We start from the raw sequence: 27,016 nt of genomic DNA, 5'->3' as shown, positions 1-27,016 counted from the left end.
TTCATCTTTAGTCCAAAATCCTTACTAGCTGTGCATAACTGATTAAGATTTTCCTCTAATTCTTTGGGATCATGGCTTATGACCACAATGTCATCTGCAAATCGCAAATGGTTTAGGTACTCTCCGTTCACATTGACTCCTTTCTGCGACCAGTCTAATCTTCTGAACGCTTCCTCAAGGGCAGCAGTAAACAGCTTCGGAGATATTGTGTCTCCTTGTCGAACTCCTTTCTCAATTTTAAATTTCCTACTGTCTTTGTCTAGTCTAATAAAGGAGGTAGCACACTCATATATTTTCTTCAAAATCATAATATATGGGGTATCAATGCCTTGTCTTTCCAGTGCCCGAAACATTGCCTTATGCTGTATGGAGTCAAATGCCTTTTCATAATCCACAAATGCCAGGCATAATGGTGTTTTATATTCATTTGCTTTCTCCATTAGCTGTGATATTACATGAAGGTGATCCATAGTTGAGAATCCTGTCCTAAAGCCAGCTTGCTCTTTCGGTTGATTCTCATCCAGTATTCTTTCTAATCTGTTAGTAATGACCCTTGTGAACAACTTGTTGATGTGGGATAACAAGCTAATTGGTCTATAATTTCCAATTTCTGATTTATCTCCTTTCTTATGCAGCAAAACTATGATTGCATTATTCCACTGCTTAGGCGTCACACCTTTTCTAATGCACTTTGTGAAGAGCCTTGCCAGTTTTTGTGTTATGTCTCTTCCTCCCAATTTTAACAACTCTACAGTAACTTCATCTTCCCCTGGGGCTTTCTGATTCTTCATTTACTTCAATGCATGTTCTACCTCATCAGGAAGAATATTGGGTATGTCGTATGTGTTGCTACTTTGCAATCCATCTTCCCCACTGCTGGCATCATTCCCCTGCTCCTTGTATAATTCTCTATAGTAGTCTTCTGCTATTTGAATTATGCCTTCTCTGCTGTTTATAAGTACACCATCGCTATTCTTCAGTTTCAGTATCATTTGTCTTTCTGTATTACTGCTCATGGCTGCTGATTTAAATCCTTTGTTTTCCCTTAATGCTTGTTCTACTTTTCTTGTGTTAAATCTTCTTATGTCCTCTCTGAGTCTCTTTCTAATGGCTTTGCATAACTCAGTATACTCAATTTTCTCCCTGTCAGTGTTTTTCTTGCTTTTCATTTGTCATCTTCGGTTCATCATGACAAGTGTTTCTTGACTAATTTTTTCTTCTTTGGATTTCTTTTTCCCTATAGGTTTCTTGGGCTTTATCACTTTCAAAAAGCTGTAATATTCCTCGTCGATATCTTGGTCCTCAGCAGTCTGCAGAAGCTCAAACTTGTTCTTAAGTTCCAGTACATACTGCTTTTTCTCCTCTTCTGTTATCTCAAAGACCTTTGTATTATTTACTCGAGTCAGTTTTTTCCTTTCCTTTCCTACATCTATATCAAGTGTACATCTTACCATTCTGTGATCACTTCCAACATTTACCTTATTCAGGACGGTGACATCATTCACAATATATCTTCTATTAGTGAGGATGAAGTCGATTTCATTAGTAGTTAATCCATTTGGACTCTTCCATGTCCACTTTCTGTTCACCCTTTTCTTGAAAAAAGTGTTCATTACTGACAGTCCTTGAGATTCTGCAAATTCCACAAGTCTTTCACCTCTTTCATTTCTTTCACCAATTCCAAAATTTCCTATAGTTCCCCTTTCTGTGCTGTTTTGTCTTTTTCCAACCTTAGCATTGAAGTCTCCCATAATAATAGTGTAGTGGGTTTTCTGCTCATCTAGAAGACTCTCAATTTCAGTGTACATTTCTTCAACCTCTTCATCATCATGGCTCGATGTTGGTGCATAAATCATTATAATCTTTAGCTTGTATCTCGTAGAAATCTTGAGTATTAGTCTTGACACTCTTGGTGATGTACTTTTGAATTCCAAAATGTTGTTTTTAAAATCTTTATGGACCAGGAACCCAATTCCACCTTCACTCCTTTCACTGTTTCCATTGGTGTACAGCAGATTTCCACTTGATAAACTTATAAGTGATTCATTTCTTCTTCTTGTTTCAGCCAAACCGATGATATTCCAATTCACATTTTCTAATTCCTTTTCCAGCTCTAATATCCTGTCTTCACCGATGAGTGTTCTTACGTTATAACAGGCCAAGTTCAGTTTCCGTGCATGGCAGCCTGGTCGTACCCAGAGATTCTTAGCACCCTCTGCTTCCACTCTAATCCTCTCGCTGCCGTAAGAGGGAGAGTGAAAGCTGCTGGGGACTGAGGGCCATTTGTTTCGTCGTGCTTTCATATTGCTGGAGGGGTTGGTCTTTTCCTCTTCATGCTGACCAGGCATCTTGAAGAGAACCACTCTACACGTTCGTTGCCACCTAAGTGACGTAACAGGGCTTACCATCGAGAAGGTGTGCATGAGTGGATTTTAGGGAGGCAGGCCAACCGGACTTCTCCTAAATCTTCTGTAATAGAGAGATATTGGATCCATCAGTGTTTTAGGCTGAGTGTCTGATAACACACAGGATACCTGTTCCCCTCTAAGGCAAGTGCAATGGAACAATAATTTCATGGGAGAGATGCATCACCCTTTTTAGGAACTGACTGCATGTGAGCAAATTTCCAAGCAGAAGGAAATATACCAGTGGAATAAGAAAGTACAAAAAAAAAAGCAACACAGAACATGAGTAAACTCAGGAGCACAAGTTTTGAAAATAAGTGGTGAAATTACATCAGGACCTGGAGCTTTCTTGGCATCAAAATTGTTCAGTTCTTCTGACATTTTTTTGATGGAAGACCACAAGAGGCACTGAGTGAGTGTACTGGGATTGATAAGAGGAGGAGGTTTATCACTAATACAAGAGCTAGTAAGTCAGCTTTAGCTGAGGTGACAAGAGAATCACCAGGTTTTAATAGAGGTTGGAGAACAGATGGTAAAAAGTTGAGCAACAGCTCTGACAAGAGACCAGAATGCTCAACTACTGTTTGGACAAGAAACAAGTTTTTTACTGTGTAGCACTTTATGCTACACAGAGACCACAGGCACCAGAAGTAAAAATGGTGCCAAAATAAATTTTTTTCAAGCAGGACTAAGGTATAAAAAAGGTTTTCTCACACCAGACCAAATAAATTTTATTATAATCATTACTTTGAGATTATAAAATGATGGCTGTCAATCAGAAATGTTCATTAGCATATGATGCAAGAAAGCATCATATGCCACTACTCATTTCATTGTTAACATAGGGATTGTATACATGTTATCTAAAACAACTCACATGACTATGAAGACAGAAACTAAAAGAGAATATTTCTTTGAATGAATAAATATGTGTATGTATACTGTTCTAATGGAGCAGGCTACTGTAAGACACTAATAAACCTAAACAAAATATTAGCTTGTGTTCAGGACAGTTTTTGATCAAAAGAGTGCAGTCTGGCCGTAGGTGTCAAAGACATGTAAATTACTTGCTCCAACATAAATGCATATCATAGCACCATTTGTATTTTTAACTTTTCTCAAATTATAAAACAATGTTATACATTAATAAATGAGCATATAAAAACTTGACAACTGGTTTTTGTAACCAGATACTACTCAATGAAATGAGTAATATCTGGTTAGAAGCCTTCTGATTTAGCTTTAAATTAAATTTGCTTGAAAATTCTTAAATAATGGTAAATAAACTGACATGTCATTATGACAATTATAAAAAAATATTAAATGTAATTATTGTAAATAATGTTAACATGACTAGATCCGTTAAAGAGTCCATTTGGGATACCTATTTATAATGTGGCTACATTATACAGAAATTTTAAAGTCATTTTTGATTTTAAAAACTACCATCATCAGAACTAAACTTTAGGATACAAAATACTTTCTCGATATTGCACTGTTTTCAAAGAAAGAGAATTTGTAGTGCAACAGTAACCTAAAGAACTCATTGTAATGTGCTTAAGTATGAAAAAAAAAATAAGAACATGTGAGAGAAGTTGTCTTTTATTCTGTCTTATAGAAAGCCAAGACTGACCACCACAAGGATAGTATTACTGTCCTAATATTTTTGCTTATGCAAAACATGTTCACTAGAAAAGTAAAGCCTAACAGATAAGGGACAGTGGCCTTCTGGCCATCAAGAGCTTATACAACAGTATTGTTCAATTTACATTATACAATAAGGTGTATTCATATTTCAATGCTCATCTTTTATTAAAGATTTTGTTTGCAGCATGCACAAGGTTATGAACATTTAATTGGTTCCTGGTACACAAAACTATGATATTTAAGTTTTTTTTTTTTTTTGTTTCTAAATGGGTGGTATATTTTTAAATATTAATCAATGGCAAAAAAAAAAAAAAAAACCTTTCCCAATTATTCATACTTTTCTCATTGCCAAAAAGTGACCATCAATTTCTATCTTGAATGTAAAGAATTTACAGCTATAAGCTTCAAATTACAAGTACATGTAGTAGCAATTGCAAATGATGCAAGAAAGCAAGATTATGTGTACTATGTATGTTAGTGCAGTTTGCATCATGTCTATATGTAACTAAATCAAAGATTTCATTGCAAACTTTGGTTAGTTTTTGATTTAGTTACAAAAAGACATGATATAAAATGCACTAACTTATATATAACACCCTGAACTTCAAAAACTCCTTGCCTTAGCTACATCTGGAGGTAATTTATTTCAATTTTCTGCAACACACTGCTGAAAGGTAAACTTCACGAGATCCAGTTTTCTGTTGTGCTTCCCCCCCCCAACCACCACCACCACGATTTTGTCTCCCAGTTCTTATCTCACCTAGTAGTCAGATTACCCTTCCCATTCATTTTGCTTATTCCAATCAGGTCTTCCCTAAAATATCTAATTACCAATCTTTGCAGTTTTACCTTCTAAGTGTCATATGGACATTGATTAGCACTCCTCAGTATGTATTTAAACTTGGAGCAACTATGCTTTTAAAATGCTTTTTGATGGCAACTCCGATATTCAGTAGTCATTCCCTTTTTTTAATGTGCATACTGACCATATGTTTTCCACAATCTTGATTGTTCTATGTGTAGGTGTTCAAGGTTTAAATCTAATTTTTGTTGTGAGACTATCAAAGAGAATGATGAGAAAGTTAACACAATATTCACAAATAAAAGGAAACCCCCAGATAAAGGGCTGTGATTCTACAATATGACATCTAAAATAGCTATGATTCTCAAAGAATTAAATGTACACCATTTATTAATAAAGAATTAGAAATATATATTTCATTTTCTTTCTAGATAACAAAATAATTGTTACTAAAAAGATAACTGTTATTGTGTCCGGAAGGAAACAGTCCAAAGCAAATTCAAAAATGATGAATATTTATAAGAAAAGTACAACAAATATAAACATGGGCAAAAATTTAATGAATATGATCCAAAGCAGAAAAATCATCTGATGCTCCCAATATAAAACACTGCAGCTGTAGAAAAATTCACCATAAATGATCAATATATATTTTGACAATTGGATATATGTACTTCCCTAGCAATCACATATAGCACTGAAAAGATCAATCATAAGCTTGATCTACATCTAAAGTGAATGCAAGTCCCATAAAACTTGACAATGCACATATCACAAATGCAGGAGTTGTTAAGTATGCCACTTAGAATGTCATTAAGAGCAGCTAAACCACCCACCCAACAGCAGAGATTTAGCCCCCCATAATTATGATTTATTTAGAAACCTTAAATTTGAAGTGTGTGGTAACAGAAATAATGCAGTTGAGGCAACTTTCAAAGAATATCTCAGTGAAGTGCAAATTAAGGATTTTATTTAACAGGTAATAAAATAAATTTAACCCTCTAACCAGCATGTCAAATTTAAATCTATCAACAGGTGCTGTCAATTTTATAAACAATCAGTTTTTTTTTTAGGGAAGGGGAAAGAGACAAAATTGTTTAAAATGAGGAACTTTTAAAATTTTATTCTTAACCTTTACCTGCTCTATCAACTGTAACAAGGATACTTGTGTGGTGTCTATTTTCAAATTATAAAAAATTAATTTTTACCTTTTTTTTTTTTTACTGAATTTAAAAATGCCGATCTATTAATTATGGTTTGCTAAACCCAATTAAAAATATCAAACAAAAATAAATGAGAGAAACCAATAATAAAGAAAGCATTTATAATATTGTTTTAGAATTTATGGTCACTGACCACCCAGATGGAAATTCAGATGCTCATGTGGTGTCTGGCAGATGCAACATGAACGTCTGTATATTTGTCAGCAAAATCCAAGCATTATGGCAAGATTTGATAGCTGTTTCTGTGATTTCTGAAATTATATACTACTACTACTATCTCACGGACACCCTGCTAGCAGAGGAAGGTTAATTCTGACATCATATTCAATAATAAGATCAAAAAACATGATTAGAAAGTCTTGCTATACAGGGAAAAACAATTACCCCTTCTACCTTAAAGCCAAATCTGCAACAAAGCAGGCAAAAAATAAATAATAATAAATAAAGTCTATCAACAAGAAACATGTTGTTTCACAAACAATGTGCCTGCCATAAACTTTTTTTTTGTTATACTTTCCCAATTAAAAAATAATTAATGGAGATTGAAAAGGAATTCTATACTGTAGGAATACAATTCACACTGATGATTCTAACAGATAAAAAAAATAAGTTTTTGAGATACAAAACACACCAGGATAACTGCTTCGCCTATGGGTAAAACTCACAAGTAAAATGGAATATGTTGCAACAAAGTACAAGGGCATTATAGTGAAAAATAAAAAAATATAAATGAAACTAGTACTTTTTTAATACACGAAGTGCAAAACTTTCTGAACACACCCTTGATTTCATTTCACACAAAGCACAGCAAACAAATAGAAATTTAATAACAACCTGTTCGAATAATAAACTTTGAATTTATAAAACAATACCATTTTCAACACACCCTTCAAATTTCTTAATTACTTTTTCGCCTAAATTTAATTTATAGATTTGTTAATAATTCAAAATAAATCTGAAATTATATACTTTGACAATGATTTTTTAATAATATCTAAATTGTAATAAAATAAAATTCAGATTATCATTTTCTTTCAGCAAGTATTTCTTCCAAATTCATTACAATTGAAAAACTTTTCCATATCTTATATGTAGAACATTCCAATTCTGCCATGTGTGTATTGCATCGGTACATGCATACGTATTCATATTCGTACTGTCTACATGCTCTCTAATTTCACCTCCTCTTTTTTTGTCAGCAGAAAAAATTAATGTGTGTGTGCAATACGCACATGGAATCGCAAAACATGTGCTAGTTTTAGGAAACCAAGAACACACCAAGCGTTTTCAATAGTGAGCGCTGCGAAGCAGTCCAATCACAGCAGAGATTGCAGATTCAGGATCCAACCACGTGAAAGCCCAAAACCGTAAATGACATTAAAAATACTTCGAAAAACTCCAAAGTGAACTCGCAAGAAATACTTATATTATCAAGTCGATTATATATTTTTTATAAATCTCATGAAGTCTGAAAAATTTAAATATTCTGTGTGTGAATTATCAAGTATATTTGAATAGTGCTTATTAACTACGAGAAAAGAATAGCCATGGGCATGGACCTCAGGCCTCGTTCCGTGTAGGCGCATCCACTTCGGGCAGACTACAAATTGACCGTTCCATTACTAATAGTCGTAACACATTTTTATATTTAAGCTATTTTGCATATATGTCATTTACAATGCTTTAGCCAAAGGACACCTATAAAAATGGTACCATTTGCGAACTGAATATATTATGCTAAAGACAGATATGAATATGTAAAAAAATGCTGGCTCACCTGTCCTGTGAGCAGGCGAAGACGCTGTATCCGCCATCTTGAATAATCTGTCTCTGCCCGGAAGTTGGCGGAAACGCCACTATCATCAATCAGCTGGGAATACAGCTTCAAGTCATTTCATTTCGCTTTATGAAACTGAAACGCGAGCAGGTGCACCTGATTTCCATGAGTGCAATCTTACCGTAGAAAATTACTTTTTAAAATATTAAATTATTTTAAATTTAAATATAAAGCTCGTTTTGATGCATGAAAATATGTTTTGCCATTGAATTTATTACTTTAATTAAGTTAAATCACTTTAAAAAGTATTTTCTCGATCAAAATGAACTTGCGCTACACTTTTTAAAACTTTTTGTAAGTTTAAAAAGTAATTTTAAAATTTCACGATAAGAAACGGGCTTACAATAAACGTCAAAATGCAGCAGCCAATGACAGCCTAGTTTGTATTATGTGCGGAGATACTAAATTGCGACGATTCAGTATGGCAGACATGAGAAGTGGTTGTAACTTTAGTGTTATAAGTTCAGACTCACATACACGTGAGTTGCAGTTGTACGAAATATTTCAAAGAGTTGGAAATCATTTAACAAAAGATGAAGTGAAACTATTAACTTATCTTGTCGGCAGTGTAATAGATGATTCGACGAAATACAGAATTCGAAATGGAAAAGATTTATTTGATGCGCTGGCAAAATCAGGGGCGTGTGACGAAACGAACTTTGCAAATATTATTCATTTATTGAAGTGTATTAGACGCTATGATCTGCTCAACCTGGTTAGTGTGAAAAGAAGGAGAAAAGGTAATTTCTACATCTATACCGAACTGAAGTTCCTTAGGTGTTTCACGCTTGTATATGTGTACCTGTATTACAACTATAATCACAGTATTGATCACGAAGAATCTGTGAGAATGATAGTATTTACAATCAAAAGTGTTGCTTGAACTTCACGATATATTAAATCCAATCTCCTAATAATTTTTAGATCCAAGTTTCTCACAACCGTAAATGATGTGATGCAATTTTCCTCTGATTGTTTTCGATAAATGAAATTTGGATCCACTTGAATGAAAGAATGCATAATTTGTATGTAACTAATATTTATAAAACCTATTTGGTTGTAGCACTAATTAGGTTTTATATTACATCCGTAAGGTTTACACATTTCTTTTTCATATGGAAGGGTTAAGGGGTTGTCTCAAATATTTCTGCAGTGATGACCACATGTCGCCACATAGGCACTTCACTAGAATAATGAAATAGTAATATTTTAAAGCGCTATTTCATTTGGAATAATTTATATCTTAATCTTTAACATATATGCATACATGGAGGCGTGTGAATATATATAAATATGCATACAATTTTATATATATTCACACACCTTGTACCTTGTTATACAACAGTATAACAAAGTATACAATAATTTGCTAACCCACATATGAAATGTTACATAACTGTTCAGCTTATTGTTATTAATGACAATATCGATGAAAATTGCTTAAGTTGTATGTTTTTAAGGACAAAAATTAGTCGGTTTTCTGCTTGCTATGACAAAAGGGTAGAGGCTTAGCTCACTTAGTCACAAATATTGTGTTTTTATTGTATGTACAACAGTGTTGTGGTTTACTAGATGTGAAATTTCAGTATTATGTAGCTTCCTGGATGATAACAGTAACCTGAATAGTATTTAAATATGAATATTTAATAATTAAACACTGGAGAGAATCAAAAAATGATACTCCTTAAATGGTATGAGTGTGTATATCAAAGGCACATGGTGCTAAGGGTGGGGCAAGTGAGGTACTTGCACAGGTGCCACCTAAAATAATGTTGCTGGATGCACTAATGCATGCACATATATATATGTTAAGATATGAATTAGGTGCTGTTACAAGGTTTTGCCTCGGGTGCCACAAATGCTAGCACCAGCCCTGCATAGGCATTCTTCCAGTAATGATATCTAATTTAAAGCTTCCATTTGGAATGCTAACAAACTAATATTTGGGTCTCACATGTGAGTAAATGGAATGAATTTTGGCAAAGTGTACTTGTTCTACAGCAACCAAAACTTCTGTTTGCACTTGCACACTGCTGGAACTCTTAGTAACATTGAGTGTATGTTCCACTTGTTTGTTATTTGGTTTTTAGGAGCATTAGCAACTAAGGCCATATTGCTCCGGGATATGCGGTGGTCATTCCCCGACCTTTCCGCATCCTCCGTATTTGGTGGTGACGGGCTTGAACCCCAGTCTAATCAAGAAGCGTGTGCTACGCACTGCTGCCCCTTCCCACCTGGCTACGGAGGCACCTGTCCCACTTGCATAAATACTACATAAACAGTGATCAAGATGTGTTATCCCTACCACATCATGAGGGGAATAGCCGACCTCTTTGGCATGCTAGGCAGTAGATAATTCTTATTGTCTTGTGCAATAACACCACTTTGTTTAGTATAGGCTTGAAGTGGTGAAAACTGTTTGTTCTTCTCATCTTATATATTGTGCAACATGAATCGTGTTTCAAGGTTATGACAGTCACTGATTCAGTGTTCATTTTGAGGGTACAGTTTTTACAAGCAATCTGTTAGATTGCCCACTGGACTGAACCTGTTCATGACTATTTACAAAACATCGAAATCTGGCTAGTGCTTGGGTTTTCAAAGTGGTTTCCTTCTGAGCTTTTTAGGGTTCCATGAGATATTTAATTAGAGAGCATTTACGATCTTTGTTATGTTTTTGTTATTTTTATGAAAGAGTGGCAGAAAAGTGTATATATATAAAAAAAGACTGGAATAAAAGTTTTTGAGACATAATTACTATATTTTAATACAGATATTTAAGAAATCCAGTATATTTGAATTGTTTGGTTTTCTGTGTGTGTACCACAGAGAAACCTAGGCTTCCATATTCAGAAGTTGTGAAAAAGTGCCATTAATTTTTGAGGTTTTACAAAGAACTAATTTTTAAAAATCTTCTGCAAAAGGGTCCTGCAACAAAGAAATTTGAAAAATCTTTGGTAGTGTATAACTCACTATCTACACTCTACCAGCTTGACAAGCAGTGTATATGTGGGGGGGGGGGGTTATTGCAAAGACAATGTTATATCAAGGAGTTGGGTATATTCTTGCTATGGATATGCTAAATCAAATACTTCATCGATTTATACATGTTCCTGGGAGGAATTGTGCAGTCAGATATGAAGTTTTCTGAGCAATGCAGACAGGCTGCCAGGGCAGGTCATAGGGTTTTGTCAATGATATACAGGAATTTTGCTATGAGGGAAAAGGAGGTTTGTCCCTCTGTATAAGGCAATGGTCAGGCCATGCCTTGAGTACTGTATACAGGTCTGGAGGCCTCATTTTAGGAAGGATGTAGATTTGCTTGAGCGTGTACAGAGAAGGGCAACCAGATTGGTGAGGGGAATGATCTTCTTACCAAGAGAGGCCTAAGTTCTGCAAATTGCAGCAGCTGGAGACTAGGCACCTGCAAGGTGATCTGATTGAGGTGTATAATGCCTTGAATGGGTTGAGCATGCTGAATTCTGATGGGATTCTTCCACTTGTTCAGATTATGAACCTAAGGGGAGCATAAATTCAAATTGAGGAAAGATAGATGTGTGGAAATTGGCCTTTAGCCAGCGGGTTTTAAATCGCTCCATATTTAATTGAGCTTAAATGTGGAGTGATTATTCTCTTCATTCCTAGGAATGAATAGAATAATTGCTCCATATTTAACCTCAATGTAAATTTTAATGTCAATCTACAGGAATGTAGAGAATAATTGCTCCATATTCATTAAGCTTTTTAGACATTTTAATGTCAACCTACGTAATGTTTTCCTTGCTGGCAGAGGTATGGTGTTTGTAGAAAGAAGTTGGATTGAGCACTGAATATTGAGACCGAGGGGTCTGGAAGACTACTGTTCTGTCAGTGGGGAAGATGTGTCATATTTTTTATAAAATTTATATCGCCTTCACAATGAATTGTTAGCGTGTTGAACTAGGAGAGTTGGTTGGAAAAGAAGCATCCTATATCAAAAATAAAGGTAATTCCTGTTGATTTCATAATCATATTAATGAAATAAACTTATCTGTGAAAAGAGCTAACCTCCCACAAATTTCCTAATTCAGCTGCAAAGCCCTCCTTTTTTTTGCCAAAATCTTGGTTATCCATTTCTTTTGCTGCCACATATTTAATTTGTCCTAATTATCAGTTATGATTCCTTTCATTTTAAGGGGAGTACTTATGTGCATATGTCCATTCTGATATTCCTTGTAAGAGACTTCATAATGTGGATCTCCTCTTGCTCAAAATCACTTTACTACATCCCATAAAATTGATGGCCTGTGTTCTATAAGTCACTCAGAACTTATTACCTTCTTTGAAATGGCTTCCTCCATTTTAACTTTACTAACAATGAAGTAATTTGCCAAGCAAAATTATTTAATTCACAGCCCCAACTAGACTCAGTTTTCTAATTTCATGAAATTAGACCCATTTTACTGATTACCTTTTGCCAGTGTCCAGTGTTTTTAAAATTGTGGGGAGCAGCCCCCCTCTGGGAGGACAAGCATCTTGGGGGGGGGGGGGTTGCAGCTGCATACAGTTGAATTGTAATGCATAAAAATCATCTTCGTTCATAATAATAAATGTGAAGGTTACATTTCAGTTATGTTATTAACAATCGGTTCATTAGCCAAATCACAAGATACAACTCTTTTTCTTGCTTACATGCTATTATGTTTTTACCAAACTGTTGGTAGGTGTAGTCTTAGTAAAAAATCTAAGGTTAATGAAGTTTTATTTGATGCCTTCATTAGTTAACCATATTTATATTTCTTACTATAGGATTCTTAAATAAATTCAAGGAGAAACTGGACAAACTTTTAGAGGGAATGGTTGTGTGAATTTTTTTTTTTTTTTTTTTTTTGTGATGCTACATAAGCTCATACTTTTGCTTTCTTGCATCACATTCCTCTATTACTATTCCAATTTTTCTTTTGTTTATTTCCAATACAATATTATTAATTATCAAAGTTATTGGGATATTTATTGCCCAGTTTCAACCTCAATGGTACCATCAGCTTTACTCATGGAGTAAAGGGATGGGGGTTGCACAAATCCATTTACCATTTTAGGGAGGTTGCAGTATCACAAAGTTTGAGAACCCCTGCATTATGCAACTTGTTAGGATACTAGAAATTCTAATCTCACACTCTTGATCCTTTCCTCACTAACAACAACCTTTCAAATTACACAATTAGTATTAACCCTGTTGGTTCCTCAGATCACAATTCACTGATGATCTTTTCTTTGATGAAGCTACTCTGTATAATTAACCACTCTTTTGCCATGTGGAGTTTTTAATATATATTTTATTAAGCATAGCCTAAACAATATATACAATAATGTGACGTTTCGGGTATCTTGCCAATACCCATCATCAGACCGTGCTGTTTGGGAATAGAGATAAAATTAAAAAGGTGAAGGTTACTAATTAGATTTACATTGAGCAGTTCTAAATTACAATCATAATTTTTTTTTTTATTGTAATTTAGAACTGCCCAATGTAAATCTAATTAGTAACCTTCATCTTTTTAATTTTATCTATTCCCAAACAGCATGGCCTGATGGTGGGTATCGGCAAGACACCTGAAACATCACACTATTGTATATATTAGTTTAGGCTGTGGTTAATAAAATATATATTAAAAATTCCACGTGGTAAAAGAGTGGTTAATTGTACATATTAATAATTCTTAATGGATAACAACCACGTAACGTCCTTCCCCAACTATATTAGAAGCTACTCTCTCCCTCCCTTCCATGGCCCTTTTCAGCCTCATGTTATTTAGCATTCACATCATCCCATTTCACAAGAGTGTGAAATGGGATGATGTGAATGATTTCTATTTGTATCATTAGGTTGTAGGGATGAAACCCTGTATTTCTCATTCCATTCTAAGACTCATTCTTTATCTAAACTTTAGTTTCCAGTAAATGTGCTAAGGTGTTTTAAGATATGAACATCATATATCATAATTGGCTTGTCCAAATATCCGACTTCGTTTTCTATCTACACTAAAGTTCACAACAGCTGTAAAAATGTTATTGATAAATCCAAACTTAATTTTGATTAGGCTAAGAGTTGAAACCATTCTTTCCCAAATGGCAGGTGAAATTTCTGGTCTCTGGTCATAGCTGTTAGCCACGATTTCTTGTGTCGTGATACTTCTGTTGCATCCTCACCTGAAGCTGACATACCAGCTTCTTACTTTTTCTTCAACTCTTGCATTGATAATCTTGGTAAATCTTCTCCTAGTTTATTACATTCCATTCAATACCTTCCTGTTTTTCTTCTGACAAAGCAAAAGAATTCCCAAACATATGGATTCCATCAGTGTTGCTTATCTTTGACAGATTCAATAGAAAACCTTTGAAAAACTCAAGCAGTTGCTCTTGAAATTCCTAAGGCTTTTGTTTATATTTAGCATAATGGCACTAGAGGAAAAGTGACAACTGGTAGTCCAAAGCATGTCTGAGTGATAAGCTATGTGATGCTATTAAAAAAATTTAAATATTTTTGTACTTTGCATAAGTCTTCTAAACAAGCTTTTGTTTTAGGTTTGTTTCTGTTCTTTGCAATTTGGTAGCCAGTTTTGTCTCTGCTTGCTGTGGGTGATAGAAAATTGCTCCTTTGATTAAGATATATGCTGCACTGTGTTGAATTAGCATAATTTAGAAATTTAATTAGTAACTAAACATTGCAAGAAACCATACTGAATTCTAAATTATCTTGATTTAATATGGTACAGTGTATATCTTAATAAAATTAGTCATTCCTGCATGCATAACTGCCCTTCAACCACCTTATCTGAAAATGGCTATCTGTCTTCTAACTTTAACTGATTTGCTGTTGACAACACTACATTTCACCTTGTAGTTTGATAAACCTTGCTCTATAAACATCTGCAAAGTCTAAAGTATCCATCACTAATTCCTCAAATGCTGATCTTTAGGTAATTCACCAACTGGAAGAAGAAGAAAACTTGGTTAACCTCAATCTGTCTAAAACTTGATCATTTCTGATTCTACGCAAAAAAAAAAAAAAAAATCTGCAGTTCTCCATTTACTGGAAATACCTTGACTTTTACCTTTCTTAGCATAAGAAAAGTAAACGTCAAGGTTATTTTTCAATGCAGAGGAAGCAATATTTATTCCTCATAAATATCGCTTCCTCTGCATTGAAAAACTAGGTTCTCTCAGCACTTCTTTTACTCTGCAAATTTTACCTGCCCTGGAATATTCTTCCTATGTTTGAGGTGTGCTCCCCTTCCCCAAAAATTCCTAGACTCTGTACAGAACGGAGCAATCCGGTCTCTCTCTCCTCTAGACAGTTTCCGTGGAACTTTCTGAATTGGCATCCGTTATTCCATCCTTTATCCAAACAAGTCTCGAAGCATATTCCTCAAGTAGCCAACATGCATTTGCCATTCAAGTCCAAACTAACGTTTCCTCATTTATCTTTTCTACTCCTATTCTTTGGGACAACTTTCCTTCTAGTGTCAATAGTTGTCTGCTGTCTTCTTAATGTTCAACTCGTACACATGATACTAAGCACAGTAGATTCTAATGCCTTTTGTGTTTAGAAGCACCATAAAACACACACACATATGCATGGGATGTTTCATAACATGGTCCATATTTTCAAGAACTGTTAATGGCTATTTATTTGGAAAACAATGAAAAACGTTTATATGTGCCTGAAGTTTATTTCCAGTTTACAGCCCATTTTGCATTCTAACAATTATTCACCTTGCCTTTTAAAGGAAGTGTTCAAAACGACCACCATGCACTTGAATACATGCCGTGTCATTGACCTGCTTTATAAAATTAATAATATATATATATATATAATGTATGTATGTGTTGAGTGTCGTGTGCACTTATTGATAGTGAGTTGGCTTTACTGACACATGCCTCCAATCTCTGGCTTCATGACATTGAAGCATCATCTGGAATCACACTGTTGATGTGCACACTTCACATTTGATTTAGCAGATGCCCCTTTCAAAAATTATGTAAAAATATGTGCTTTCATTATAAAAAGGATTTTTCACAGTTGTGTTCAGAAAAGATTGAAAATAAAGGTGGCAAAAAAGTGAACAATTTTGAATTTTTTTTTTTTTTTTTTTTCTGATTTTTCAAATATATGTGTGCTTAGCTCCGGGGATATGCGGTGGTCATTCCCTGACCTTTTCACATCCTCTGTATTTGGTGGTCACGGGCTCAAACCCCAGTCTAATCAAGAAGCGTGTGCTACGCACTGCTGCTCCTGTCCACCTGGCTACTGAGGCGCCCAATCTGTTTTGTGGCATGGCTGCTGATTGGCTAACAGTATTATTATCACTGTAATAAAAATATTATTAATGTCATAATAATAACATTCAATTTTTGAATTTAATTATCTTATCTTCCTTCACGGATTAGACGATCTGCCTCTTCTGATCTTGAAGAGGTCTGCCCATCTTTTCTTCAGTCTTCCTCTGTTTCTTTTTCCTTTTGCTCTATATGTGTAAGCTAATTTAGAGAATCTATTATCTTCCATTCTTTCTACATGTTCTTTCCATCTTTGTCTATATTCTGTATAGACATCCTATATAGATGTATTTAATTATTAAATGTAAAAAATTTAAATATGAACAATCTACAGAAATTAAATCCAATTTTGACAAATGCGTAATTAAGAACAACCTACGAGAACCCATGCTCCTGCAGCCTTCAGTATTTCTCTTTTGGCCCCTAGCCAGAAAAAAAGGTTGGATGTGCTTCTACATTTTGTTGAAGGCATTTAGCATTTCAGTATTTACATTTGTTATATAAATGATGAACTTCAAATAACCCCACTGTTAAAAATCTGGCAGATTTGGGGCTAGAATGTGATCAGACCATGCGTTAGGGTTACATGGCCTATTCATTTATCAGAAAATGCTTACCCAAGTATTCTCTTAACTATGCTAAAATGAGTCAGAGTACCACATACGACTTTGGGCAGCAAGAGTAAATCTAATTAAATCTTCATCTAGTAAATCATGCAAATAATTCTTTAAAAAAAAAATCAGAATAGGATTCTGTGACTAATCTTCTAGGCCTATATTTTTATTATCAGTAGTTGTTGGCTTGATTTGAGCAGGGGCATGTTGGAGAGGGCTTATGAGCCCCCCTTTTCAGCACCTCATTATCTTAGCCCCTTGTTAAAAAAAATTAGCTTGATACAATGTAACAAGACTACTTTAGCAATAGTGTTTTAATGGCTAAATGATGCGAGGAAGTGGACTTTTTCTGCATCTACCATAAGGGCTCTCTATCACTCGTACCTGCCTTGCCAAAAGGGGACTGTTGAAATCTGCTTTGAACTTTACCAAACTCTGCCTTGTTCACTGTGGCAGGTAATTTCTTCCAGCGATCTACAACACGTTGCCTGAAAGTAAATAGTACATCCATACTACTGTTACTCATCAAAATTTTGTATTTGTGCCTCTTGGTTCTTCTCTCTCTCTTCTACAAAATGAAAATATGCTTCCCATGTTCATTTTAGCAATTCTTTCAGGGCTTGATCAGACTGCACCTGTGAGATATCTGATTGACAAGCTCTGTAGTCCACAGCTAAGTCATTCTTCATATGGGCATCAGTTAGCACCCTCACCAATCTGGTTGCCTTTCTAAAAACTCATCGTCTTGATGCATGCCTCCAGACCTGAACACGATATTCAAAATGCAGTCTAGCCATCTAGAGGAACAAAGACTTCCTTTTCACTACTTGTGAAGACCTTGTATATCAGAGAATACCATGTGCCTTCATAGTCACTTGGTTACACAGAGTGGAAAATTTCATGTCTGACTGAATTATAATCTCTAAGTATTTTCCTTCATGAGCCACTTTTAACTGTGATCCCTCTACCTTATAATTAACCCCTGAATTTCTCCTCTCCAAGAGTGCAAACGTTAATTTAGAAAACTGCAGTCACCATTTTCGAGATTATTTCTACAACCAATCGGCCATTCTGAAGCAAAATGGCCTAGTTCTAGTCATTAACCATCCTGCCTTTTAAAGTCATCAGCAGAATTTGGCAACTTACACTGCACTCCTACATCAATGTCAGTAAGGAGATGAGAAATGAATAGTCCCAGTACTGATCCCTGAAGGACTCCACTTGCTACACTGGTCCACCCTGAGGTATGTTCATTTGTGACTACACTGTCTCTTTTAGTGGGCCTTTGATCCAATGAAGGTTCTTATTGGTGATCCCAGTTTTCTTCAACCTTTTATGGAGAACTGTATCAAGAGCTTTGAAGTCAAGTTAATAATATCACAGTTATTTCTTGCATTCAGCTATTTTATAACTTCAGCATAACAATTAACTTGCAGTGCAAGACATCTCCTTTGCAAACCATTGCTGTGATTCATTAAAGATATCATTCCTATTTAGATGGTCCTTGTATCCTTAATGATAGATTCCATGATCTTACCCTTCACTGAAAACTTTGATACTGTTATACATGGAAGACTACTGTACAAATTGGAACAGTATGGTATTAAGGGCAAGTTGCTACAATGGATAAGAGTGGTTGAGTGTAAGACAACAGAGTGGTAATCAGTGGATGCTGCTCTTCGTGGACTAATGTTATTAGTGAAGTAACCCCAGGGTTTGGTGTTGGGCCCACTGTTTTGTATATTTATCAATGATATTGATGAAGGTATATCAAGCTTAATATCAAAGTTTTCAGGTGATACAAAGGTTGGCAGGGTTGTTAATGACAGTAATGGCAATGTGCTACTGCAACAGGATCTAGAAAAGTTGGGCAGATAGGCTGAGAAGTGGCAAATGAAGTTTAATATTGACAAATGCAAAGTACTGCACATGGGTAGAAGTAACCCCAGAGAAACGTACCAACTGTGCGATACTACACTTGGTAGAAATTGAAAAGACCTGGGGGTAATTGTGCAGTCAGATATGAAGTTTTCTGAGTAGTGCAGACAGGCTGCCAGAGCATGTCATGGGGTTATTGTCAATGATATACAGGAATTTTGCTAGTAGGGGAAAAGGAGGTGATTATCCCTTTATATAAGGCCAATGGTCAGGCCATGCCTTGAGTACTGTGTACAGGTCTGGAGGCTTCATTTTAGGAAGGATGTAGTTGCTTGAGCAAGTACAGAGAAGGGCATCAAGGTTGGTGAGGGGAACAAAGTGGGTGGTCTTACCAAGTAAGGCTTACTTTCTGGAAATTTCAGTGTCTAGAGACTAGGCACCTGTGATATGATCTGATTAAGGTGTATAAGGCCTTGAAGGTTGAACAGGCTCAATTCTGATGGGATTCTTTCTCTTGCTCAGATTACGAACCTGAGGGGGCATAAATTCAAATTGAGGAAAGACAGATATAGAATAGATGTGCAGAAATTTGCCTTAAGCCAGTGGGTAGTTGATTGCTGGAATAAACTTCCATCTGTCATTGTGGAAGTTGATAGATTAAATAAATTCAAGGAGAAACTGGACAAACATTAGAGGGAATGGATGTGTGAAAGTTTTTTTTTTTTTTTTTTGGCTGATGATTATATGTTTGCTTTCTTGCATCACATGCCTCTACTACTACTACCGAAATAAAGCTCACTGGTTTATAGTTGCCCATTACATCAATAGACTCATGCCAGAGTCTATTGATGATCTCATTAACATTCCCAGTGGAATGATGCACTTACATGCAGCACTTTTTCTGATAACAAGATGTGTACCCTCCACTTTTGGATCTTTACTTTAATTCAGCTTCAGTAGTTTTTCCCATAGACTGTGTTGAAGATTGATATATTATATATATCACTTAATTTTCAATTAACTGATTTTTTGTCACTGTTCCCTTATGGTTCAAACAGTCCAGCTGTGAAGAGCATTGCAAATTTATGCTGACTTTCTGTGACTTTTGATCATATACAAAAAAAGAACGTGTCTCGATTTTTAGCTACTAGTTTCTCTGCTAGTTGTTTCTCGTACTGAGCTTTCACCAGTCTTAACCCCATCAGTGTTTCACTGATGGGGTAAAATAGGCTCTAAGTATCATAAGATACTGATTTTGGTATCTCACAATAGTCTAAATATCATATATTCCTTCCCCTCCTTTGCTTAATTAAACCATTAACCTTATCATTCACTTGAGCGACTTTCTATTGCAGAACTTCTCCACTGGAATAAATGCATTTATAGTTTCCATGATAAATTCCTTGAATATTCCCATAATGAACTCATATCCAACATCTCTTGGGCTCTATTAAGCCCAAGAGATGTCTCAATCCACTATAGTTCCCCTCTTTTGAAATTGAAGTCTTTTTTTTCCTTTCACCACAGAAATTTCTTTGGATGCTATCTGTTTTTTTTTTATTATTATTATTATTACTAGCCATATAGTGCAAGGAAGCCTGAGGCTTATGCTGCATCAGCTAAAAAAAATTTCTGAGTTAACCTGAGAGAGAGGGAGAGAGAAAGAAAGTAGAAAGGAATCACCAAGAAAGAGAAGAATGATGATATCCAGCTCAGGACTCTGGGTGTGCCAAGCCCATACTCACCAGATGTGAGCCCTTGGGGTTAAATATGACAGTGTGGTCACTATCTGCTTTTGGTTCCTGCAGTGTAAATTTTGATGCAGCTTGGATCCTTGGTGAGAACAAATCAAATTTTATTGATATTAGAGCCCTTGTACTTTCTTCAGCATGTTAAAATAAATAATGGTCATTTAGATGGCTCGAAAATCTGTTTTCCCAGTAGTGTATTACTAATTTCAAGGCCTTGTACACCTCTATCAGATCACTTCGCCGGTGCCTAGTCTCCAGACACTGTAATTTGCAAAACTTAAGCCTTTCTTCGTAAGAGCAACCCTTTGTTCCATTCACTAATCTTGTTGCCCTTCTCTGTACTCGTTCCAACAGCTCTACATCCTTCTTAAAATGAGGCCTCCAGACCCGTATACAGTACTCAAGTTGTGGCCTGACCATTGCCTTATACAAGGGGATAATCACCTCCTTATCCCTGCTAGAACAATTCCTGTATATCATTGACAAGACACCATGAGCTACTCTTGCAGCCCATCTGCACTGCTCAGAACTTCATTTCACATCCTTTAGTACTCTTAAAAATTGATAACTGGTTAGTTGTTGTCATCAATTTTAATGCCTGGCAGACGTTATGACAGAATATATTACAGGTTTCCCTTTGAATCCCATAAGACTATCTCTGTGGAACCAGAGCATTGTTGAACCCAGGAGAGTGTCACCCAGCATAGTATTACACTTACATCTCTGTCAGCTCCCCAGTTTAATTTTACTCTAGGTGATCAACTTGTGTGTTCTCATAGACTGAATCTCACCTAAGAGTACACAGTTGTGATCTAAGGTTGTTGCACTCCCTACATCTAGCATACAGAAAAGAATTGCCATCAGCCCTCCATATATGAGACAGCAAGTGCAAGGAAAGATGCCATAATTCAAGTGAATTTTTATTACAGTTAGTAATAAAAATTACTAACTAATTTTAAATTAGTAATTTTTATTACTAATTTTAATTTTAAATTAATTAAATTTAAGTAATTAATTTAAAAAGTTAAATAATAAAAAATATTGAGATAATCTCTGAAGAATTATCTTTAGAAATTACCCACTTAAACTAATTACAAAAATTATCACAATATAATCTATAGAAGCTTGATGACTTGCCTACCAATGAGGGACCTGCTTTTGAAATCAATTTTTACTGGTGATGACTTCATAGCTGAAATTTTTTTTCATGCGAGTCCCTTTAACAAAAGACAACATGCCCCTGCCTGAGAACCTCATAAATATAGCGTACTATTCCTTGTAAATAAAATTTACATATACAATAAAAGAAAAATACTATTGTTTGTAGCCACATATTTCAAAGGTATGATCCCCATACCACAAATTGGTATGGGGAACAGCCAGTTATGATGGGGTTTTTTTTTTTAATCATAAAATGTAATTTTTAATATTTGTTTTTGAATTTTTTTTGATTATTTGGTTTTTTGTAAACAAATTTTGTAAACCAAAATTTGGTTAATTTTGGTTTACAAAATTTGGCTTATTCCTCATCCTTAAATTTCTTGTACTATATGTATTGTTTCCACTCTTTCTTCCATCATCTCTTCACCTATTTGGTTTTTTTTTTTTTCCTGTAAAAAAAAGAATGAAATGCAATTTTCAAAAAAACCAGATGGTCATTCATTGGCAGTCCTCATTTTATTCATCAATTCACCTATCCATGAGGAATTATTCATTAGCATTGATTACACTTGGGCTAATAAATAAACAAGCATTAGGTTTCATCAGTAATAAATGGAAACAACAACAGAAAATATTGCATCATCATTATTAAAAATATAAATCATCTGATAAATGGAAGGTTAATAACTTCAGCAACCATATTAGTAAATAGTTTTGTTTTAATTGTTTAATGTGCTGAATAAAGGTATGTATTTTGAACGTGTTTTGATAGAAACATTGAAAAGCAGTAAAAGAAAGGAAAATTTTGATATTGTCATCCTAATAAAGCTGATTATAAAATAGATGTAACGACCGTATAGTGGGTTCACTACTTGTTACTCATTTGGAAAAATGTGAATTCAAATCAAAACTTCACCCGAGACTAGTAAGGTGATCTTAGGTGGTGCAAATAGGTATTGCCCACTAAGTTTTTTCAACTTGCAAAACATGCAAATCAGTCCAGAAACCATATACTTGTACAGATATAATGTACAAAGGTCATATTGAAGTAACATACCATACAGACTGGTACATTATAGCCAAAGGTAGTCTACATCAAAAATCTTCTTGTAAGCAGCAGAATAAGCTATCTACTTCCTTTTAGTCTGCTCATAACTATTTTGTAACAAATAGAATTGTTGGTATTTTTCTAATGAAGCTCGATGCAATTATATACATTTGTAATTGCTCAAATTTCTCGAAAGTTGTTACCTGGTTATTAAAGCATTAGACCCGGGGGCTCACATCTGGTGAGTATGGGCTTGGCACACTCAGGGTCCTGAGCTGGATATCATCATTATTCTCTTTCTTGGTGATCTCTCTCTCTCTCTCTCTCTCTCTCAGGGTAACTTAAATTTTTTTCTTTTTTTTTGACTGGTGCAGCATAAGCCTCAGGCTTCCTTGCACCCTATGGCTAATAATAACATCCAAGTGCCTGTCTGCAAGTTTTTTTTTTTTTTTTTCTGAAGTTGTTTGGCCACTTATGATATATACCATAGAAAATAGATATACATAGGGAAGGATTAGCCTGAGTTAATAATACTACTATATATAAAAATTATTTTGTTTTTACTACTACATTGAGGTAATTTTCAAAATGATTCATTTTGCATTTTTCCCCTTTAGCCTACAAGAAAATTAATTTCTGTGTTGCATCACCATTTCTTTCACTGTTGTCCATTTCTTGATATTGTTATGAAGATTCATTAGTTTCTCAAAGTATAGACAGTACATTTTTATATAATGCTCCAAGCACAGAATTCAAAAGAATTTTGCACTATGGAATCCCATTCATCTTGTTTCTTGTCTTCAGTAATATCTCTTATCATTTTAAATAATACCTTTGTGTTTAATAAGAATGTTATTGAATGATAAGGAGGAATGGATGCCGAATAGTATTAATAGTGGCAAATGATGCATGAAATACAGTGAAACTTTCCTTTAATGGACAGCCATGGGGAACGAGAAGTTGTCCATTAGAGAGGTGTCCGCTAACAAGAAGTCTGAGGGAGGGAAAAAAAAAGAAAGAAAAATTGTTAAACGTTTAATGCAAAATTAAATTAAAATATATACAGATTTTGAACAATATTTTTGTTAATAATATACAATTACATATACAAGAGATAAAGAAAAATCATTAAATGTTTAATGTAAAATTAAATTATATACAGATTTTGCACAATATTTTTGTAAATAATATACATACAATTGTGCTATGCATATTATGACTTTATCTTAAGAAAAATACATACGGTAATCACTTATTTTCTTCTGCACCTTCTTCCGGCTGATAATTTTGTTTTCGACGTTTGTTTGGAGTGAAGAAACCATCGAAAGTCCTTCAGTATCTTCTTCAGCAGCGAAAAACATTTTTAAACAATTGATTTGTATGAGCGCTTCTTCTATTTTCATCAGTGGTTCGTTGTTAATATGTTCTTTTACAGAATGACCTCCTTCCATTTCTTCATCCTCACGAGAAACTTTTTGAAAAATATCGATGATAATGTCATTCGTATCTAGAGCATCATCTTCTGTAGTGAGGTTCGAGTCTATATCTTTGTAGCCAGGGTCACTTGTAGTGGAAGTATTGTACATTATCAATAGATGTTGAAGTTCTTGTTCTTCTTGGTGCTCCACATTGCTGTTCACAACTTCAATTTTTGCGTTTGAGAAGCCAGACTTTACAAAACAGTTCACGACAGTTTGTTTTCTAATTGCATTTACTGAAGAGGAAATCCATTGAATCGCATCTAGGATGCTGAGTTTCTTTGCAAGGTCACTCGCACATGTTACATCATTCATGTTTGCAATGAGATGTCTTAAAACACCTTTTCTGTAGTGAAGTTTAAAATTTTTTTTTATTTTTTATTATCCCTTGATCCAAGGGCTGACACTGCAGATGTGTTTGGTGGCAGAAAAACGATTTGAATGTTGGACAATTCAATGTGCGGGTGAGATGAAGCATTATCCATGAAAAGAATAATTTTTCTGTTTTGACGAATCATGTTTTGGTTTAAGTGACTTATCCATTCGCTCATGATATCTCGTGTCATCCACGCTTTTTTATTAGACTTCCAGTCAACATTCAAAAGATTCAACTTTATGCTCTTGAAACAACGAGGATTTTGTGGTTTTCTTATAACAATAGGTTGTTCAAAGTCTCCCAGCATATTTGTACACAATAGTACAGTCAAGCGTTCCTTAGAAATTTTTCCGCCCTGGCACTTTTCATTTTTTAGACTCATTGTTTCAGGAAGAGCTTTAAAAAACAACCCTGTTTCATCTCAGTTGTAAATATCCTTAGCTTCAAAATCACAACATAAATCTTCCAATTTGACAGTCCACTCTGTTATAACCTCAGTATCAACAGATCCACCTTCACCACTTACGGTTTTCCAAGAAATTTTATGCCGAGTTTTGAACTTGTCTAGCCATCCCACAGAAGCTTTGAACTCATTTACTCCCATAGATTTTGCAACCTCCAAAACCTTTTCCCTAATAATAGGCCCATTAATGGGAATTTTTTTAGCACGTGCGCGACAAAGCCACTCATATGTAACATTGTGAATTTGAAGTCCAACAGTTTTTGGGAATGATTTTTGAACCTGATCATTTCCGTGTTGCCAAAATTGTTTGAGCAGTTCATTTTTTTTTTTTTTTTTTTTTCTTTAAGATGTCGCTTACCTGCGTCTTCCCGATTTTGAATTTTGCAGCGAGATTGTGAACACTATTTTTTTGCCGATCATACGCATTAATGAGTTCGACTTTATCTTTTAAAGTTAAATGTTTACGAGAAGACATTGTGCACTTCACACGACACTGAACAAAACTGAAACTCAAAAGACTATGTCCGTTAAAGAGAGGTGTCCGTTAGGAGAAGTTTCACTGTAATGATTTTACATCATCAGCCAAAAAAAAAAAAAAACCTTCCCATTTTACCTATCCATTCCCTCTAGTAGTTTGTCTACTTCTTCCTTGAATTTATTTAAGTTATCAACTTCCACAACAACAGATGGAAGTTTCTAGCAATCAACCACTTGCTGGCTGAAGGCAAACTTCTGCACATCTATTCTGCAACTGTCCTTCCTCAATTTGAATTTATGTCCCCTCATGTGTATAGTCTGAGCAAGAGGAAGAATCCCATCAGCATTGAGTTTGTTCAAGCCATTCAAAGTGTTAAACATATCAATCAGATCACCTCACAGACCTTGAGTCTCCAAATGGTGCAATTTGCAGAACTGAAGCCTTTCTTGGTAAGTGCTCCCCTTTGTTCCCTCTCACCAGTCTCGTTGCCCTTTCCTGTACCCATTCCAACAGCTCTACGTTCTTCCTAAAATGTTTCCAGAACTGTATGCAGTGTTCAAGATGTGGCTTGACAATTGCCTTTATAAATAGGATAATCACCTCCCTGCTTGTAAAATTCTTGTATGTCATTGATAAAAGCTGATGAGCTGACCTGGCAGCCTGTCTACTGCTTAGATTTTATTGGTTCATCTGCTTGTTATCCTGATGAGCTGCATTGGCCTGTTACTTTCTGATTAGTATTTGGGTCTCAGCTTTAATGGTACAGCTCGTAGTATCACTCTTTGGAAGGCTGAGTTGCAAGGTAGACTGCAGATTGGCCCTGGCTGATATTGAGCTTCTGGATTGTCCAGTTCTGAGCTCTTTCAGTCAGATATTTTGCTTCCTGTAAGTGGCAGTTAGAAGCACTCTCAGATTCTGGCTTTTTATATTAGTCATTTCAAAATCATGTTCAATCTTCTGTCTCATGAACCAAAAATTGGACAGTACAACCAGTTACATGGCATAATATATTAAAATCAGGTTTGGTGTTTTTTTTTTTTTTTTTAATCAGAAAATGTAATTTTTATTATTTTTGTTAAATTGGAAATACTTTTATTAATTATGATATATATATTTCACCTCTCATTGCTTAATTTTTTGTGATGCATCTGCTTTTTAATGCTGAATAAGCTTGCTTTCTTGCATCATATGCCTCTACTAATGCTAATGCTTTTTATACTTATTCTTCTATTATATCTTCATTTGCTATATGCTTAATTTTCAATCCCAAAAGAAAGGAATGCAATGCATATTTTCCAAAAATGCATATAATAGGTACAGTGGACCCATTTTACAGGTTCATTGCCTTTTTCATTTGCCCATGCATCCATCAGGAAACATTCTTTCATTAGCATATATTATACTCCAATGATTAAAAGATAGGTGGAAGCACTTGGTTGTTATCTATAAGACTTTTTTTTTTTTCTCTCTCCCAAAGCTAACATAAATTTAGTCACATTTTACAGCTTATTTCATAGAAAGTTCCAGGATTTTTAT

The 27,016-nt window shown here is 34.9% G+C and overlaps 2 protein-coding genes across 2 annotated transcripts in view; one reads left to right on the top strand and one right to left on the bottom strand.

The window, feature by feature from the left end:
* LOC150080140 (uncharacterized) overlaps positions 1 to 7,935 on the bottom strand; it is a 930,549-nt gene extending 922,614 nt beyond the window's left edge. The window contains exon 1 of the mRNA XM_090381841.1: positions 7,855 to 7,935. The gene's annotated coding sequence lies outside the window, so the exon portion shown is untranslated. The remainder of the gene's footprint in view (positions 1 to 7,854) is intronic.
* Positions 7,936 to 8,337: 402 nt separating this feature from the next.
* LOC150080139 (death effector domain-containing protein-like) overlaps positions 8,338 to 27,016 on the top strand; it is a 53,483-nt gene continuing 34,804 nt past the window's right edge. Inside the window, exon 1 of the mRNA XM_090381269.1 lies at positions 8,338 to 8,654. Coding sequence (XP_090237395.1) covers positions 8,345 to 8,654 — 310 coding nt within the window. The 5' untranslated portion in view covers positions 8,338 to 8,344. The remainder of the gene's footprint in view (positions 8,655 to 27,016) is intronic.

This window comes from Mastigoproctus giganteus, chromosome 9 (assembly GCF_048544385.1).
Source record: "Mastigoproctus giganteus isolate SK-2022 chromosome 9, ASM4854438v1, whole genome shotgun sequence".
In the NCBI taxonomy this organism is placed as follows: Eukaryota; Metazoa; Arthropoda; class Arachnida; order Uropygi; family Thelyphonidae; genus Mastigoproctus; species Mastigoproctus giganteus.
This window is presented reverse-complemented; position numbering and strand designations above follow the sequence as displayed.